We start from the raw sequence: 19,293 nt of genomic DNA on the forward strand, positions 1-19,293 counted from the left end.
AGAGTTCCTCAAGGGAAATGTTGGTGTCTTGAATAACAAAGCAAACACAATCAGATTCAATAAGAAATTTAGGAATAGTATTTCAAACATGACATTTGTCCATATCAGTATTGAATCTACTCCTTGTCCTTAGTGAGAACTTCTAAAACAAGGAAAATTTCATAAAGAAATTAGAAATGAGCAGACTTCTACATCATAGTATTGTAGGCTCTGTTCCTGCAAAGATCACTTGAGAAGGCTTTTTGATTTACCTCACTGAGGTGTTTGACACATAGTTATCTTTGTACTTTTACTGGATTTTTTTCCTCATTGTGAATCCTCATAGCAGGAGTTTTGTCAGTGTAAAGTCAAATTTAATTTAGAACTGCTCAGCAGCTTCCTGTCTTTCAGGCAAAATGGTATATTCTTAGGCAATGGATTGGGTTGTGCAGATTTAAGTCCCACAGTCTTCTGGTAAAAGATATGTCTTCAGCATGCTTTTACCCACTACATTCCAAACACTGACTGGGCTTGAAAAATGCAAAAGGTCATGAATAAAGTAGTTGAGTCAGCCTTAGAGCTTAACTGTCAGTCAAGGCACTACTTGCCCATAAATATTTCATTATACTGGATTTTACTGACCAGGTCAACTTGCTTATATTTGTCTTTTATTTTTGAAGCTTATTAAAGAGAACAAAAAAAAAAAAAAAACAAAAAAAAAACAACAGCCTAATTGAGAGCTTCTTGGTTAAGGCCAGAACACATCTTCAAAGATGCTTTTTGGATAAGCTTAGACTACCTTGTCAAACATGCAGAACAAAATAAGAAATAATTATACTAAAGCGTGGAGTCCATTGCTGTCCATCCGTATGAATCTAATTTGTTCTGACTTGTTGTACTGCATCCATATGGCAGGAAGCAATCTTTTCTCATCTACAGTGTGCTCCTGCTCTCCCTCTTTTCTTTTTTCTTTTTCCTTTTTTTTTTTTTTTTTTGGTCTGCTTTTGAAAGAAAAGGAGAAGGTTTATTGTTTCTTGTGGTTGAGAGAGCTAGGTTAAGTTTCTGGAGTGAAAAACACTTTGGCACCAGCAATCATACATTTTCTGAACTATAGGATCATAGGATCACAGACTGGGCTTGGATGGAAGTGACTTTACAGATAATCTAGTTACAAACCCTCTGCCGTAGGCAGGAACACCTGCTAAAGCAAGTTACTCAGGGTGCTATCCTGGATTTCAATACTTCCAGGCTTGGAGTCTTCACAACTTCTTTAGACAACCTTTTGTGGTGCCTCACCACCATCACGGAGAAGAATTTCCTTCTAATGTCAAATCTAAACTAAACTTCTTCCAGTTTGAAGCTGTCACCACTTTTCCTGTAACTACATGACTTTGCAAGAAGTACCTCTCCAGCTCTTCTGTTGATCCCTTTAAGGTACTGGCAGGCCACTGTAAGGTCTACCCAGAATCTTCTCCAGGCAAAAAAAACCCAACTGTCACAGTCTGTCCCCATAGGGGAGCTGCTCCAGACCTCTGATTATCTTTGTGGCCCTCTTATGGACCTTCTGCAATAAGTCAATGTCCTTCTTGTGTTTGGGAACCCAGAGCTGAATGCAGTATTCCCAGTGGATTTTCAAGAAAGCAAAGTACAGGGGCAGAATCTTCTCCCTCAACTGGATGGCCATGCTGTTTTTCATGCAGCCTAGGATACAGTTGGCATTCTGGGTTGCGAACACATTACTCATGTTGAACTCATGCTGAGCTTCTTATCTGTAGCATCCCCCCGGTGCTTCTTGGGACTGCCATCTATCCATTCTTGGCCTAGCCTGTGTTAGTCCTTGGGATTGCCCTTACCCAGCTTCACTTGGCTTTGTTGAACTTCAAGAGGATAACATTGACTCACCTCTTAAGCCTGTCCAGGTTCCTCTGCATGGCATCTTTTCTCTTCAGTGTGTTGACAGCACCACACAACTTGGTGTTGGCAAACTTGCTGAGGGTTCCTTGGTCCCACTGTCCATGTCACCACCAGAGAGGTTAAACACCAGCCCTAGTACTGACCTCTGAGGAGCACCCCTTAGCATTTGTTTCCACTTAGACATTGAGCCATTGACCATCAGTCTTTTGAGCGCAGTTATCAAGCCAAATCCTTATATATGGAGTGGTTCTCCCATCAAATCCATGTCTTTCCACTTTGGAGACCAGGATGTTGTAGGACAGTGTCAAATGCTTTGTACAAGCCCAGGTAGACAACATCAATTGCTCTTTCCCTGTCCATAAATGCCGTTATCTTGTCACAGAAGGCTACCAAATCTGTCAGGTACAATTTACTCTTAGTGCAGCCATGTTACCTGCCATCAATCACCTCCTCATTTTTCATGCACCTTTGGAGGATGTGCTCCGTGATCCTGCCAGGCCAAGAGGTGAGATTGATTGGTCTATAGTTTCATCAGTCTTCCTTGTTTCCCTTTTGAAAACGGGAGCTTAGTGTCCCCTTTTCCAGTCAGTGGGAACCTCACCCTGCTGTAGCTTTCCAAATATGATGGAAAGTGACTTAGTAACTTCATGCACCAGTTCTGTCAGACCCACAGGTAGATTCCTTCAAGTCCCATAATTTGTGCACCTTCAGATTCTTGAACCTGAGCTTCACTTAGAGCAGGCAGGTTTTTATTTTCCTGGTTCATGGTTTTACCTTCAGTTACTTGGATGGTAAAAGAGCTGACTGCAGCTGTTTTAGTACAGTGGATGCTTTTGGAGGAAACTTAAATCTCATTTATGGTTCGTGCTTAGTAAGAGATGGAGATTAGAGGCCACTGGCACAGACATTGGAATACCAGCAACCGCTGAGATCACATGGACCTTTTGGAAGGAAATTTCTAGGCTGCAAACTTTGCCTTATTTACCTAGTCTCTAACGTCACATAATTTGTCCCAAAGGTGAAGGCCGTGAATGCAGGTACTGAGGTGTGTTCAGAGAACTCACAATGCCCTAATGTCTTAAAGGTGTTGTTATCCATTACTTCCTGAATATCAAGCCAATTTCTGCTCAAGTCATTTTAGGTATGATTGCACTGACAGACACTAGTGGTAGAAGTGGTAGAAGAAAATAATATATAGCATTTTAAAGTACTTGTTTCATTAGGTCTGCTCTTCATCTATTGCAGTGTAGTTATATGGCTGTTCTGTTGGCATTTGGTGTGGGAAAACGTTAGTTTCCCTCTGATTCACATTTTACACCGGAATGAAAATGGTTACATGAAAGACATTTTTCACATCTTGAAAATCACAGAAACAAAATTATTCTTGTACTTTTCTGTAGATTTGTCTCCCAGGGTTTCTGTGACAGGGAACAACTCTTTAAGGGAAAATAGTGGATGTCTTCATCCCATAAAAAGCTTTAAGCAATAAAACCAAATAAATTTAGGAAATCACAGTGGCAGAGGAGAAGAAAAGCAAGGCCTAAATACACAACTCTGTGAAAACTCATCCATGACTACTTGGATCTCTATATACCTTAAATATGATGTAATACAAACTACAAAATAACAAAACTAACATTATCAGTGGAGACATTTAATAATTGGCTTGATCAAAGGAAGAGTGAACACAATGTGACATTTGAAAATATCTTAGGGAAATTGAATTTAAATAATTCATTTAGTTCTGTGAATGGTAACTTTTTCAGCTGTAAAGCACACCCATCCAAATAGAAAAAATCTGGTGTTGCTTTTGGCAGCTCCTCCTTTGTATTTGGATTGCTGGCATTTCACTGTTAAGGATCCTTGTGAGCAGGCACAGCAGTAAAGGAGTCCTTTGGAGCTATTCATGTTATGGATTAAGCCCATATAGCTACTTGGGGTTGTGCCTTGGGCCTCTGTCTCACAAGGGGAGTTATTCATATCCTTTGGAAAATGCTGTTGATAATTAGTGCTTTGTAGGGCAGTGAGCTCACTCCCATTACATAAGATTAGTGCTGTAATAAGGAGCTGGCTAGTGTCTGTGACCAGATTGTCTGTCACTTGGAGAATGCTGCCAGCCAGGAAAGTAATGGGGCATATTGTCCCTTTTAAAACTATCCAGAGACTCTATGTTAGTTTTTCTTCCCTTTGGCATAAAAGTATTTATGCTTTGTGTTTTGCAATGCTAGACCTCTGTTTGTGAGTGTTAGGTAGGTGCATCTGAAAAAGGGAAAAAAAAAAAAAAAGAAAAAAATAAAAAAGTAAGGAAACAAAACAAAAGTTTAATTCTGGGAAAATCAAAGCTTTCTTTTTTCATTCTTTTAGTGAATCAGAATGCTTTAAGTTGAGCAAATCTGTAACTGCACTCCTCTCAGAAAGAGTAACTTTACTGAGCACAAAAACTTCCAAAAGACGTGGAGTATTGTAGGGAAGGAGCCTGGCTCTGAGGGTTAAATAAAGCAAACAAACTAAAACTTACTGTAGTCAGCTGCAAACAAAAAGCTCATTGTGCCCATGTCCCCCAGGATCCTTGGAGAAGGAGATTTTAAATCTACCAAATGTTTTGGTTTTGTGCTGCAGTCAGCCATTACAGCCTCTGTTTAAGATGCTCATTTGACCTGCATTTAAATGGAGGAGAACTATATAATGTTATTAATGACAGGTATATTTTTAGTTAGGTATGTCATAGGCAGTAAGGAGGCCCTCTTGGACAAAGTGGGGTTTTGTCTCGCTTTTACCAGGAGGGTGAGCAGTTACTTCAGAGCCTCATTATGTCTGGCTCTGGGCTAAAACTTATGGACAGCTTCAAATGTGTAGTTATTGTTGAGACATAAATGACAAAGTTCAGGGGTTTCCATTTTTTTCATTGACTCTGGTAATTGTGCACAGAAGGATTAAGTCACACCCCATGAAATTTGGATCATGTTGATATTATACAATTAGTTTAGCTTGACTTCTGAAGAAAATGTATTATACCAACCGACATTATACGGTCCATCTTACCTTTCTTCCACAGTAAAACATCTGCCTATTAGCAAGAGAATATCTCCATCTCTTTGCCACTCCTTTTGCAGCCTCTGTACTAAGGTGACTTCTGGAAGCCTATCACATGCAGTACTGACAAAATTGAGCTGTATAGAGTGTGTGAACCATGATGAAGGTTATTACCTAAGAAGTGTTGGTCCAGGAAATATAAAAAAGCAATGGAGTTGTGTCCACTGTTTTCAATTATCTTTTAAAGAGTTAATAAAAGAGGTATCTTTTTCGAATAATTAGTATTTCGGAATGCCTTAGTACTGGGACTCAGCAGTGAGTAGACATTGCCATCTAGTGGGACTTTCTTGCCATACTGAGTCGTTTCTCACGGAGAACTTTTAAAAGTATCATCTGCCCGACCCCAAGATCAGCTCCCCCTTAAAGACAACATTGATAGTGCTTTTCTCTTTCAGCTTCATCAGGTGGATCTTTTCGTTTGTATTCCTTAGATTTCTTCCGTAAATTATTTCTTTTTGCACATACTTTACAGCATGTTCAATTTGCAGTTAGTGATTATGAATATTCATGGATGTGCTCCAGTGTATGTTATTCAGAGTACTTTTGGGTTTTGATTGGGGCTTTGTTGTGGTTTGGCGCTTTTTTTTTTTTTTTGGTGGGTTTTTTTGTTTTTTTTTTTATCATTCTGAGAGTTCATCTTACTCACAGCGTGACTCTGTAACAGGGAGTGTTGGCCTGGTAAAACTCCTGCCAGTTTCCCAGATCTCATGCAAATAAAGCTCAGATTAAGTGCTTGAGAGAAGCCATTCAAGTGTAATCTACAAATTATCAGGAACAAGATTGATGATATTTGTCTATACTTGAATGTAAGATTAACTATAACAGCTGTCTTCAAATGGACTGGAATTTCTCCCAGCCAAGATTTACCAGCACACTTAGTTTGGTTTCTCCTTTAGTTGAAGTTTTAGCAGGTGTCTGAATTGTGAGTGTGATCTACTCAGCAGAAATCAGAGCACCACCTCTGTCCTTACAGACAGGTATATGGTTGAGTACTCGCTGAACAGTTTCTAATCTCATAGATGATTTTGGTGAGTTCTGTTAGAACTGCTTCCATTTGTGAAATTAAACAGAAAAATCCTTTGCAGGACTGGGGTGAAACAAAGCCTGTGCTATGAGATGATTTCTTATCTTTCCCAATGTATAAATACATTTAAATACTAAATGAATTTAATGGAATTATTTTAAACTTTGCCAAATCTTCACAGAAGTCTGATTTTTTTTTTTCTTTCTATCAAAAGGAAATTCAATCCCTTTCAGATTTCCAACGAATGTTCCATTAACAGAATTGGTGCTATATAACAACATAAGTCACAAATATGTCATTTCTGAATTGATCAATAAACTGATTGTAACCTTGTGCTGCTCTTGCTGTAGTTCAACCAACCCATAAAAGTGAGTAACTGACAGGACTTTCTGAAACTGAAATGTAATTTTCAGTTAAGCCATGCAATTTTAACAGAACCTCCATGGCAAGAGCCGCTCCTGATAAAGATTTCTAAGAGTTTGTTAGGCATTGTGAACAAATACAACAGCCAGTAAGATTTGTAGCGGTGATTTTAGCTTGCTTACTAATAAATACCAGGGAGAAAACACCACTTCACTTGAGGATTAACTGTCACAGAGGGTATCCAGTCAGCCAATCTACTCATTTTTCCTTGTTTTTATTTTTTGTTTGTTTGTTTGTAGGTATTTTTTTTTGTGTGTGTGTGGGTTTTTTTTTCCACTTGGCTTATTACTATTGCATTAAGAATCAATCAGACAGGGAAGTAGCCAGAATTAAATGAAATAAAAGTCACATTGGAAATTACAAGTGTCAAAAAGTGCCAAGACCGAGCTGCGCTTTCAGCTTATTTAAACATGTTGAAAGCATGCTTCCTTTTTCCAGAAGCAAATGCAATAACCTTGCAAGTCTAAATAGGTGTATTTCAAGTTAAAAAATTCCCCAGCTTCAGTGATGTACAAAAGATTATTGGCCTTTAGACAATGAGGAGGTCAAGCAGTAAAGTTTTGTTTGCATCAGTAGCTTATTTTGCTATGCTTCATTAAACACAGTGCTTGTTGACTATTTTGGAATGCAAAATCCAAATGATTGATCTCAACCACTTGATGTGCCTTTTAGAGATAAAGGAATGGCTGAAACTTCCAAATGAGTGTCACAAAGCTGAGAGACTACTTACTTCCATATTCACCTTGACAGGGCAAACATCTGAAAGAGCTGAGTGGATTAGTCATTAATAAGGAAATGAGACCCTCAAATAAGTCTGGTTATCTGCAAATTTAAATAACAAATCTCCCACAAGGTAGGAACTTGGTCGTGATGGGAAGGCTCTGCTCAACTGTTTAATTAGCAGCCATTAGGAATGAGAAAAAGTAGTGACTGGCTAAAAAAGTTATCTGCCTTACAGCTTTTGCTAGGTTTCTTAGATTTAATTTATCTGAAAAATCAGCCTTTCACACAACTGGCAAATTATGGCTATGACTTAATTGAATATTTTATACAGAAGTCTTCTCCAAAAATATGGAACTTCATAAAACATCTTCATAAGTTTCTGTAACCATCATAACCAAGGAAATCCAACGAGTTAGTGCAGGCTTTGATTTCAACAGCAAAACCCAAAACTAAAGAAACAAAAAAAAACCCAAAATAAACCTAAATGCACACACACACACCCCCCCCAACACCAACTGTATGAGAAAGATTAATTATCACAGTATAATTAAAAGCATAAAGTGCATAACAGGAGCTCAAATTTTCATCCTGAAATATTGGCAAGGCAGACCAGTGGTATTGCTCCCAAAGTACCAAATGCTTTTATAGGGACCAAAAAACTGTCCCCAAGGCCAGGTCCTGCACTTCCTTGATCACACAGAAACCTCAGTATTTTGGTAAAAGCTCCCATGTCTCTTACCATCAAGGATGTTGACAGCTTTGAAGAGTGGCTGATGCAGTGGTGTCTGCCTGAGGCTGAGACGTGTGCTTCCAACCTTTGCCTCCCTGAATTGCATTGAACTTCTCTCTCCATGGCCATCTCAGCAAAGCACTTTTCATAGCTGGAGGAGAAAAGAATAGTGGGCCAAACCTCTCTTGAAGCACATTTTAAGACATGAATGTAATTAAGATTGTATGTCCTAAAATGTGCAGTCTGGAAGTGGTTTGAATTTTAATCCAGAGGAAAGCTTCACAGCTATAGTAATGTTACTTAAGAACCAGTGTCCCTCTGAGATCACTCAGTGTGTGTATTTCTGCTGAAGACTAAAAAGGTCATAGCATCTTTTCTTCCATGTATTAACTTAGCATTTGAATCTATTTAGGTTTTCAGAAACAGAAGTTTCTGAAATGTACCTTATGGATGATGCAGCTAAGAGTATTGGTAAAAGTCTCAGCAACAGCTTGTCTTGAGCTTGTCAATTCAAACATAGTGCTTGTCAGAGCAGTTTCATTGGCCTGTTGAGACAGTAACAGTTTATATGAGGATATAATCTAGCAGCAGATTGACTGGAACAATGCCAGAAGTCTTTGGCTGATTTGTGAAAAAGGATAATCTTTTTTGGATGTGATCTTAAAAGTCAAATCTGAATTGTACATATTGCTTTTGTTTTGTGGGCTGTTTTAGTTTGGTGGGGTTTTTTTTTGGTTTTTTTTTTTGGTACAGTACACTTTACTACAACTCATTGAAATACAAGGATCTCAAATGACAGAGCCACTTCAAAAAGTGCATCTTATCCAAGATTTTTTGAGCAGTGTTTCCCAACAGAATAGTAATGACCTTAGATACTTACTACAAAAGTAAAGAAGTCTTTACACTTAGCACACTCGGGATGAGAGATTCTAAGGGAAACCTTTGAAAACAAACAGTACAAATCTGTATGTGATTTATGGGCTTTGATTTTCCCTTTTTAATGTTTTTCTGATGTAGGTTTTACTGCAGATAGTACAGTCACCCCTAATTTACACTAATGTAAGTGAAACCCAAGGTCATGCTCATGGGCATGCAAAAATGTAATGATCCTTAAGGGGAAAGCAAAATACTGTTCTATTTGTCTAGCGACTTACTCCACTCGAACTGTGAGAATCTTTTTGTATCATTATCCCATTATCAGTGTCTAAATAAGGAATTGAAAAACTACAGAAGAGCTGGGTGGAGACCTGAGAAAGCAATTCAACAGTCTGGAACTTCCTCTACTAAGCAATTCTGGCACTAAACTCAAGCCAAATCAGAGTTATTCAGCCAAAATAAATCCATGCAATGATGATATCAGATGTGAGGTAACAGCAAGTCATGCTGGAGGATATCAGACATTCTTGAATAAACCTCAGGGTCTAGATATAATCCTTTGCCATTATGCTGCAGCTCTGCCAGCAAAGCAAACACAAATTCTGGAGTCATGGCAAGGCAAGTAAGAGCATATGGAGTCTCTGTGCTTAGAAAGGGAGCTGGCAAGCTGCTGAGCACCTTTAGCTCAGACACCTCCAATAGCTGTTAAATATCCTTCGTTCCCATGCTGTGATCCCTATGGAATCAAATAGCTCTCTATTATCATTTCCACTAGAAACAGCTGCAAGTCTCCTTAAGCCTTTCCTTTTCTGTCAGGACACTGTTGATGACATTTTTCTAGCACTAACCTAGTTTTCTTTAATTTCTCTACATGTCTGTATCTCTGAGCATATTCCTGAAGAGATTGGATTTCCTCAGTTTCAGAAATTGATGCCCATCACCTGAGCAGTGTAAACACCTGTGAATGCACTCCTAACTTAGATTAGCAAATCTTACTTTCCAGTGGGGTTTGGTAGAAAGCCATTCAGAGGTGAAAAGTAATAATTTCTTTCTGCTTACCCCACTTCTGCAACACCCAGACAGAATTCACTGCAGGGCAAGTGAAGGCAACAGGTTTTCCATCACTGCCTTATACTTTGTGGTGCTTCTGAAGGTGTATCACAGCCCCCACATAGAGCAGATTGAACAGGTATCTGAGGCAGTACCACTGGCAAGCCTAAGACTTTAGTGTGTGCAAGCAAACAACTATCCCTGGTTTAGCTGGCAATAGCTTTCTGTGTTGTAGTAGCATTAATTTTTCTGTTCAGATTCCTGCATTCTTAACTAGCTTTGCTGTAAAAAAAGTGCTAGACCTTCAGCTCAGTGGCCATTCCACAATGTCCTTCTGGAAAAGGTGTCTTGGAGGCCTCTAAGTTACGTAATACACACCACACACGGGCATATTCCTTCCTCCCTGGTTTCCTTCTCTTTTCCCCAGTAGATAGGCACAGAGCCTGCTTTTCTTGTTTTTGCATTAGGTGTTACAAGAAACCCACACACACTGCAAATCTCATTTGGCTCATGTGTGATGTTTGCCTACTATGCTTGCAAAACTTGTACTCTGATTTATAAGCTAATATGAAATGCTGAATTCCTCACTTCAGTAAATGAACTTGCATATGTATTGTAGCTTAAGCCTATTAAACACTGGAAAGTAGAGAAGGAATTAAGTTTTTTTTCCAAGTGAAAATGGCATTGTTGTATTAAAGGTAATAAATTCAATGCAGAACAAATTTATGTAGACAGTGATTTTAGAATTGCTTGGATAATTAAAACCTGTTATGGGTAAGATGACACGTGGTAGGAAAAGGTTAATTGTTTAAACTCAGGGTTTTTTCATACTCTGATTCATTGTTAGGTAAATACTACTTGTGTGGGATAGGTTAATTTTGTTTCTACGATGTGTTCACCCAGTCAGTGAAGGGTCTTTATTTCATCAAGTTAAGAAAATGGAAACCTAAACTTTTATTACATTTTTTATATGGGCCAGCTCTACACAGAAAGTTGTAAGCACTGAGGAAAATATAGGCACTGTAAAAACAGTGTCATTTTGACCATACAAGGGGCTAGCTGCTTGGTTAATGTCTGACATTTATGTGAATTCCATTTTTTTCAGATATCTAATTTTATCCTTCGTTAAATTCTTCTTGGACTGGCACTACAAAAATCCCAAGAAAAATTGTTAAGAATAGTTTCCTATATCTTTACTTCCTTTTTCTTTATCATTACGCAAATTTAATGTGCTTCACTTGAGATCAAGGTGAAACAAGAAGTGAGATAAGGATTATCCCACCTCTCCACAAGGACAGTGGGCTGTATGCCCCTTACAAAGGACTACTGCATAGATCTTCAACTTCTGTGACACTCCTTTGTTTCTGTTTTTTTTCCCACTTATTGACTGAGAAAACAGATTTAATCATCCATAATTTTCATCCAAAAATGACATTGTGCAATAATGACCTTAACCGTGCTTCAAAGAGTGCAGAGTGGAATTTGTTCTGCAAAGGAATAAATGCAGGTTCAGCTCATGCACAGAGCTGGGCACAGCCTGACAAGTGGCCAGCACTCGCAGCTCTAGGGACATATTTTTAGGTTGAGACAGAGCTGAAAACTGTGGAGCTATGCACCTAAAATAAGCCTGCCCTAATCGATATGCCAGATGTATGTCCCAGGTTCAGGGCTAAGAAACTGTTCCCTTTTTTTTTTTAATGTCAAGGACATTTTTTTTGCAGCCATCTGAAGCTTTTTTTTTCTTTCTTTTTTTTTTTGTCACATATGAAAAAATCAGATTTCTGCTGAAACTAGTGAGGTAGTCTCTAGTTGTATTCCTATATATTCGTAGATGTCCAGAGTTATTTTTTCTAAAGAGGACAGAATCCAAATGATCATTTCTAAAGCTAGTAGGCAGCTGCATATGCTCAGGCTGCCACCTAGGCCTCTTTAATAGAAATATCAACCTGTAATGATCTGGGGATGTATTCTGACACCTTTACTTATTTTACACCTAATTCTGCACATCATTGCATTGGATGAGGTCAGAGAATAAATAATTTGAGTCTGAGAAATTAGCTTTTAATTTGCCACTTAGTAGATGTGGAGTAATGGGGCTCATATGCTATTTCCTGCATTTCCTGGCATACTATTTCATTTGTATATAGAAAAGAAAGTGTTTCAACACACTTAGGATCAGATTTTGCTTGTGCTGAATTATGTCGCTTTGTTTCATTCACCTGACATCACTTTACAGTAAGTGAGAAGTTAGATTAATTCTTTTTTTTTCCCACTGAGATAACCTGTTGGTAGAGTGGGATGATATCGTGAATCTAGCTCTGTTTACTTCTTGCTTGACAGCCTGAATAAAACAATTGAGATTGCTCTTCAACAAAGGTAATAATGTGTGATCTTCTGTAAAATGGAATGCAAATATACTCCAGAACAGGAAATAACGATTTTGCTCTTCTTTTTTTGCAGCAATATGAGAACTGGCGACCAAACCAGCCAGACAGCTTCTTTTCTGCTGGAGAAGATTGTGTTGTTATAATATGGCATGAGAATGGGCAGTGGAATGATGTACCATGCAATTACCACCTTACCTACACCTGCAAGAAAGGAACAGGTACCAATTTTTCAGTGACAACAGCATATTTCTCTAAATCTGATATGCTCAAATTACAAATTCTAGGTGGTAGCTGGTGACCAGCATAGCAAGCCCTCAACCAAGCTACTGGCACAAACTCATACTTCATCTATACCCACATACTGTATCTCTATCTAATGTGCTCTTGAGTACGAGACAAAAGTGTACTTACTTGACTCTTTTGGTTCTAACCAGGAAAATTGCTTCTTAGGTACAGATTTCAGCAAAAGAGACATATATCTGTCAGGCCTGCTTGCATGCCACAGAAATATTGCCAACTCTTCTTTCCTGGGATGGCAGCACTGGGGAGTATGTAGTCAGCAGAACATTGGCAGGCAGTTAGAATAGGCAGATGACCACTGGGGGGTGTGTTAGCACAATTTTCACTCACCAAATAATGCCTTCCTCCTTTCCAAAACTGTCTAGTGTAGTGGCACTGTTGGAATTTGAAAAAATACATTTGATTCATACAATGTTAGAGATGATACAGGAAACCTGTCTGTTACCAGCAGCTGTGCAACAATACTTTAGTATTTGCCTCTGTCTCTTCAGAGTTGGAAAGTAAAGTAGCAGCCAAAGTCTTGTGTGTGCTCCATTGATCCCAATTGTCATTTACAGCTTTCTGTTACTATATTCTCTAGGCCTTGGCAGATCCATCAGTTTTAAGTGCTTTAAAATAGACTGTTGTGGAGGAAGGTATGAGAAGTATTGTAAATGAAGCCTTTTTCTTAAATGCCTGTAAAAACTTCACTGATTTTCAGGTTTTGCAGCTTTCCATTGAAAATATCTTATTTGCATGGGTATGACAATGTCTTTGGCTCAAATTTACATTAGGAATTGAAACCATTTTGGCAATACTTACCACATTGTATGCTGTTTTCTAATTTTCATTGTTACTCTATTTTGGTCTAAAAGACTGGAAAGCTACATAATAGACTGATCTCCTTGTCCTTTTTAGGATGTGTTTCTTGAGAGTCTGAGATACCTTAACATCTTCTCTTAATCAGGGTTTAGATGTCAGTAGCATACTCAGAAGCACCCTTACAAACTTATGTTTGGGATTATGTTCTCTCTTCATTTCAGTTGCTTGTGGTCAGCCTCCTGTTGTGGAAAATGCAAAGACTTTTGGGAAGATGAAACCTCGTTACGAGATCAACTCCCTTATTAGATATCACTGCAAAGATGGTTTCATCCAACGTCACATTCCAACCATCCGGTGCCAAGGGAATGGAAGATGGGATATGCCTAAAATTACTTGCATGAATCGTGAGTTCTCTGAAAGCACACCAGTGCTGGATCAAAAACAGCAGACTAATTTAAGATTAATAAGTAATGAACTTATATTTTTAAGAGAAGTAAAAGTCTGGTATGACAGAATATCTGGACAGATTAAATTGATGGGCTGAGGCCAATGGCATGAGGTTTAACAAGACCAAGTCCCAGACCTTCCACTTTAGTTGAAACCCCAAGCGATACTATAGGCTTGGAGAAGAGTGGCTGGAAAGCTGCCCAGTGGAAAAGGATCTGGGGATGCTTGTGGATGGCTGAACGTAAGCCAGTAGTGTGCTCAGGTGGTCAAGAAGGCAACATCATCCTGGCCTATCAAGAACAGTGTGTTCAGCAGGAGTAGGGAAATGATTTTGCCTCTGTGCTCAGCACTGGTAAGGCCACAACTTGAGTCCTTTGTTCAGTTCTGGGTGCCACAGTATAGGAAAGACATTGAGATCCTGGAGGGTGTCCAGAGAAGAGCAACAAGGCTGGTGAGGAGTTTGGAAGGCATGTTGTATGAGGAGCAACTGAGGGAGCTGGAGTTGTTTAGTATGGAGAACAGAAGGCTGAGGGGAGATCTTATTGCTCTCCACAACTAACTGAAAGAGTAGTGAGGTGTTGAAACAGGCTTCCCAGGGAGGTGGTAGAGTTGTTGTGCCTGGAGGTGTTCATGAAGTGTGTAAATGTGGCACTGCAGGATATGGTTTGGTGGTTATCATAGTTGGGTTATGGTTGGACTCAATGATCTTAAAGGTGTGATGGTTTGGGTGTTACCTCCCCCACACACACTTTTGGAAATCACCCAGACTAGACTCATCTGCCTCAAGAAATATGAATGAAGCTTATATTTACAGCTAGCACAACATACAAGCAGATATTTACAGCATATACAGTTATAGACAGAAATATACAAGGTAAAAGATAATACAGAAACACAACTCCCCTCCCAGAAACCTGAGTCCCCAGGAGGGGCTCCCAACCACCCCTTCACCTTCCCCCTACCCCTCTCAACCTTACCCCAGTCCCAAGGAAGAATGGAGGTTTGGCCAGGGGGATTAGGAAGCAAAGTGGATTAGAAAAGAAACGGAGGGTGAGGTTAGAGATGCAGCTCAACCAGTTCCCCAGCAGAGGTGAAGTGAGAGTGTGTTATCTATGTTTTGCTTTTTGTTTTTATACATGTCAGCAAGCCTATGAGGGAAGTAGACATCACCATTGTTTTCTTTTCACAGCCTGTAATCTAGTTCTTCTCACCGAAACATTCTAGCTAGCTTCAAACTAGCACAAAAGGTCTTTTCCAGCTTCGGTGATTCTATGGCACTGGTACTGCTCACTCTACCTATGAGATAAAACCATCAGGTCTCCAAAATTAATGAAAATACTATTCTTCTATTTTTACCAAAGCTACTAAGATTTGCTTAAAGCAAAAACACTCTTAAAAAGCCCTCAAAATCAAAAAGTTCCTGATGACACTAAAATTCCTTCTACAGCTGTGATCTGTGTACAAGAGATAGTTCTGTCTGTGACATGGCCATAGTAACAGTCATATTGACCCTCTAATTAGCTATGACAGTTTGAGGTTATGTACCTTTAAGAAACCATAAAGTTACAGACCTCCAGAGTCAGGAGAAGAGCAGGAGGTGGGCTGGAAAGTGTATTTCATTCCCTTATGTCCTTTATCCCTATAAAACTGTCTGCAGACTCAGTTTGTACCCCTTTTCCCTCCCACTCTGCTCCTAGCAGGACAAGCAGGCTGTTATCTCTTGTGGGGAAGTGAGGCCTGGTTCAGCCTTGGCATTGCTGCCAGCTGGGGCCTGCAGCTGCCAAGCAGAATTTTAGCTGCCTCGCAATGGTTTGGTAGAGAGGGCATGGTGGAGTGGAATAGGGGCTCATTTGAGGCTCAGGGTTTGTTGGCCTGGAGGTTTATGTGAAGCTTTGGGCCAAGAAAGATCTTGGAGAACCACGGCCAAGGTAGACTATGGATTTCATTTATGTTATGTGCTTTGTATAGTTGCATGTAGTTATGAATAGCATTTCCATTTAGAATCATAGAATCGTAGATCATCCAGGTTGAAAGAGACCTCCACGATCATCCAGTCCAACCTAGCACACAGCCCTAGACAGTCAACTAGACCATGGCACTAAGTGCCTCATCCAGTCTGTTCTTGAAGACCTCCAGGGACGGTGCCTCCACCACCTCCCTGGCAGCCCATTCCAATGGCAAATCACTCTCTCTGGCAAGAACTTCCTCCTAACATCCAGCCTATACCATCCCCAGCACAACTTGAGACTGTGTCCCCTTGTTCTCTTGCTAGTTTTAAACTTTCCCATTCTATCCAATCCTCTGTGTGAACATTTTTCTCATACCCCTCTTGGAAGAGGTAAAAGAGCATCTCTCTCACTGTAAATTGAGATGTAGCCAAAACATTCATAATTAAATAATTTGAAATTAATTTTCCTTTTTTTCTTCCCCTCCCTCCTCCCCCCCCCCCCCCCCCCCCCCTTCCTCATTGCAGCATCCACATACCAAAGGACTTATTCTAAGAAGTACTACTATAAACACTCTTCATCGGGAAAGGGAACATCATTAAATTCATCAAAACACTATCATCGCTGGATCAGAACATGGCAAGACTCAAGGCGCTGAGAGCTAAATGGTGAATGAAGATTTCCACCATTTCAGCCAAAGTCATAACTTTCTGTGCCTTTTCTATCACTTATTAGGAGTATTATCAAATTGTTTTGAAAGTATGGACTGCGGTATTCACAATGCATTTTGCAAAAATATGGTGTTTATCAGAAAATCTTTTAAAAAAAAAAAAAAAATAAACAAACGTTAAAAAAAAAAAGAAAAGGAAAAAAAAAAAAGGAGACATGCTTATGGGGATAAAAGAAAACCATTTCCAGCCTATAAAGATTATTAGTTTTCTATATGCCATCGGTGTGGACCATTTTATGATATCTACCAGCCTTCTGCAATATTTAAACAGCTCGATTTTTAGCACCAATGAAAATGTAAATAAGATGATTTTTAATGTTGTGTAATTGTGTGTTGTTTTTAAAATCCTGTATATAAAATGAAAAGTCACACTAATTTCAGGCATATTTATGGTTAGAATGGCCTCAGAGGCCTTCAGTCATTTATGGCGTTGTTTTTGTGTTGTTTACCTAGGCTGGAAATGGTTGATATAGCTTCACTGACTGAAATTTGATATTATCAGGTGAAGATAAACACGCAAGTTACATGACCTAAGTTTTTTGGGTTTTGTTGTTTTTGTTGTTTGTTTTTTTTTTTGGTTGTGGTTTTGCTTTATGGTTTTGTTTTGTTTTTAATGGGAACTCTGCTGATTCTCATCCAAGGTATAGTTTTTGTCCATGCGATGCAAAGTTCAGACAGAGCGCAGGCATAAACCATGAACTAGGGACTGCAACTTTTTTTTTCCTGCTCTCCATCCCAGCTTCACCATTTCCATTCCAGCTTCACCATTCATGAGTAAGGACTGACTGGAGGAGTTGTGTGTGATGAGGAGGGCTTGTAAAAATCCAAGTGCTAATACATTAACTTTATCAACCAGGGCCATTTTTTTTTTTTTTGAAAGAAAAAGAAAAAAAGACAAGAACAAAAATAAGAAAAGAAATTTTGCTTTCATAACATTAACCACAAGGTCTATATTACAGGTGTTTCCATTCTGAAAATGGAGATAGACCTGGTGTTTGGGGGATTTTTTTTTTTTTGTAGAAAACAAACAAAATTTCAAAAAAGTAAATGATTTTGTATATATAACCTTTTTTTAATCTTTTTATAAAGTAATGAATGTTTGTGTATGAATGCTGCAGCTGTGAAGCGTACATAAATAAATGAAGTAAGCCATACGGATTTAATTTATTGGATGTTATTTTACCCATGCAAAGAAGATTAAAAGAGCTCACCAAGTGCAGTATTAGCCCCTGAGCTCCGCTTTTGGAACCATCACTCAGCTCAACTGCTATTTCCCCAGAGAACAAAATTCCTGCTAAACAGGATCATTTGTTTGCGGTTAGATGGGTGAGAACTGTGTGACTTACAGAAGAATCAGAATCTTGGCTTTCTATGAAGAAGTGTGTGCACAGAGATTGTGGGTTGTAGCTGTCTATGTAGGAGTTTTCTGTTATGATTTCTTACCCTGGTCAGCTCGATGACTGACCTGGATGTGTACAGTAAGTGTAGAAGGTGATGTCTGAAATGACCTCTCCACAGAAAGGACTGTTATTTCTGCAAAGTGCCTTGCACACCTTTGGGCACAGAGGAAAAGGAGGGAAAAGAAAAAAGGAAAAAGAAAACAAACCTGAAAGGACAGTAAGTGTTTCCTATGTTATACCTTTTAAAATAGCATTAAATACATGAACACAGATGGGAGGTTCACAACTTTGTGTTAGTGTGGGGATATGATGCATAGAAGTTGAAAAGGAAAGGAAACTAAATTGAAACACAGCCAATGCGTACGAGTTTGTACTAGGCAGAGCTGCCCATGGAAGGGACCTTGCTGTAGCTCACTGGGAGCAGTACTTACTGTTCCAGACAAGATCCCCCAACCTTTCTGCATGGCAGCACTTCACTGTGTTGGCTGGTTCATTCCCCACCCCTTGCCCCCAAACAATGCACATAATACTTTTCTCTATTTATATTATTATCTTGTATAGTGTATAATGTGAATGTCTGGGGGTTTTTTTGTGAATTAAAGTCTAAAATCTTTGTAACTTTTATATCTGCTTCTGTTTCACCAAAGAAACAAGGTTTTGCTATACTGTGACTTGTCTTGTTATTGCATGTCATCCTGTTTAAAATCTATGCAATGTGATTTTTCTTTTTCATATGACTACAGTTAGACTGTCAGGTACTTCATGTTTATCAGTGGGCTTAGCCAAGTGCCTGCTGGAGTCAAAGAGGGTCAGCTGGCTGAACTTTAGTAGGTGCTGGATTTGACTATACGAGCAGCTCTAGGGGATATTTTAAGATATACATTGTATGTTTTGAAGTCGATTACTGCTTGTATAAGTCAAGGCTCTGTTCATAAATATATGGTATTCTACACATCGCTTCCTTGTACCAGAAACATACACAACAGACAATATTTTTTAACACTTTGCAAACTTTCTCACCATATGTATAAAAAGCCCTGCATAGATTTGTTGCTTTCTTGTCTACTTGTTGGATTTAAACAACGTTGTGAGACATTCTGATAATATTGTGATTGTAGTTTTAAATAGGTTAGATACAGTGCTTATATTTGATCTCTTTTTCTATTATGTATAATACAATAGGACTGACAACATTCCTTGTTTTAAAAAAAAAGAAAAAGAAAAAACCCAAACCTGTTACCCATGCTTGTTCATTTAGACAGAAAATGGGACTTTATTCAGTTCTGTAGAGAATTTCTAAGGCCTGACCTAAACCAGAAACATTCTAATACCACACTCCTGCAAAATGCACCATTCACCTCATGGAGTGAAGCCAGGGCATTACTGTGAGGGTTGTGGTTCCTGTACCCAGAGCATCTCTGAAGTCCAGTATGCAGCAGTGTGTTGGGATTGGAGTAGAGGGATAGTAGG

General features: G+C 39.0%; 1 protein-coding gene across 2 annotated transcripts in view; it reads left to right on the plus strand.

Annotated features, from left to right (window-relative positions):
- The window catches only part of VCAN (versican), a 120,082-nt gene extending 101,213 nt beyond the window's left edge, over positions 1–18,869 (plus strand). For both annotated transcript variants that reach the window (XM_064176663.1, XM_064176664.1), the window contains 3 exons: positions 12,273–12,417; positions 13,522–13,704; positions 16,221–18,869. In XM_064176663.1, the coding sequence (XP_064032733.1) occupies positions 12,273–12,417; positions 13,522–13,704; positions 16,221–16,351 (459 nt within the window). In that variant the 3' untranslated portion in view covers positions 16,352–18,869. The remainder of the gene's footprint in view (positions 1–12,272; positions 12,418–13,521; positions 13,705–16,220) is intronic.
- The last annotated feature ends 424 nt before the right edge of the window (positions 18,870–19,293 follow it).

The sequence above is a fragment of the Pogoniulus pusillus genome, chromosome Z (genome assembly GCF_015220805.1).
Source record: "Pogoniulus pusillus isolate bPogPus1 chromosome Z, bPogPus1.pri, whole genome shotgun sequence".
Lineage (NCBI taxonomy): Eukaryota > Metazoa > Chordata > Aves > Piciformes > Lybiidae > Pogoniulus > Pogoniulus pusillus.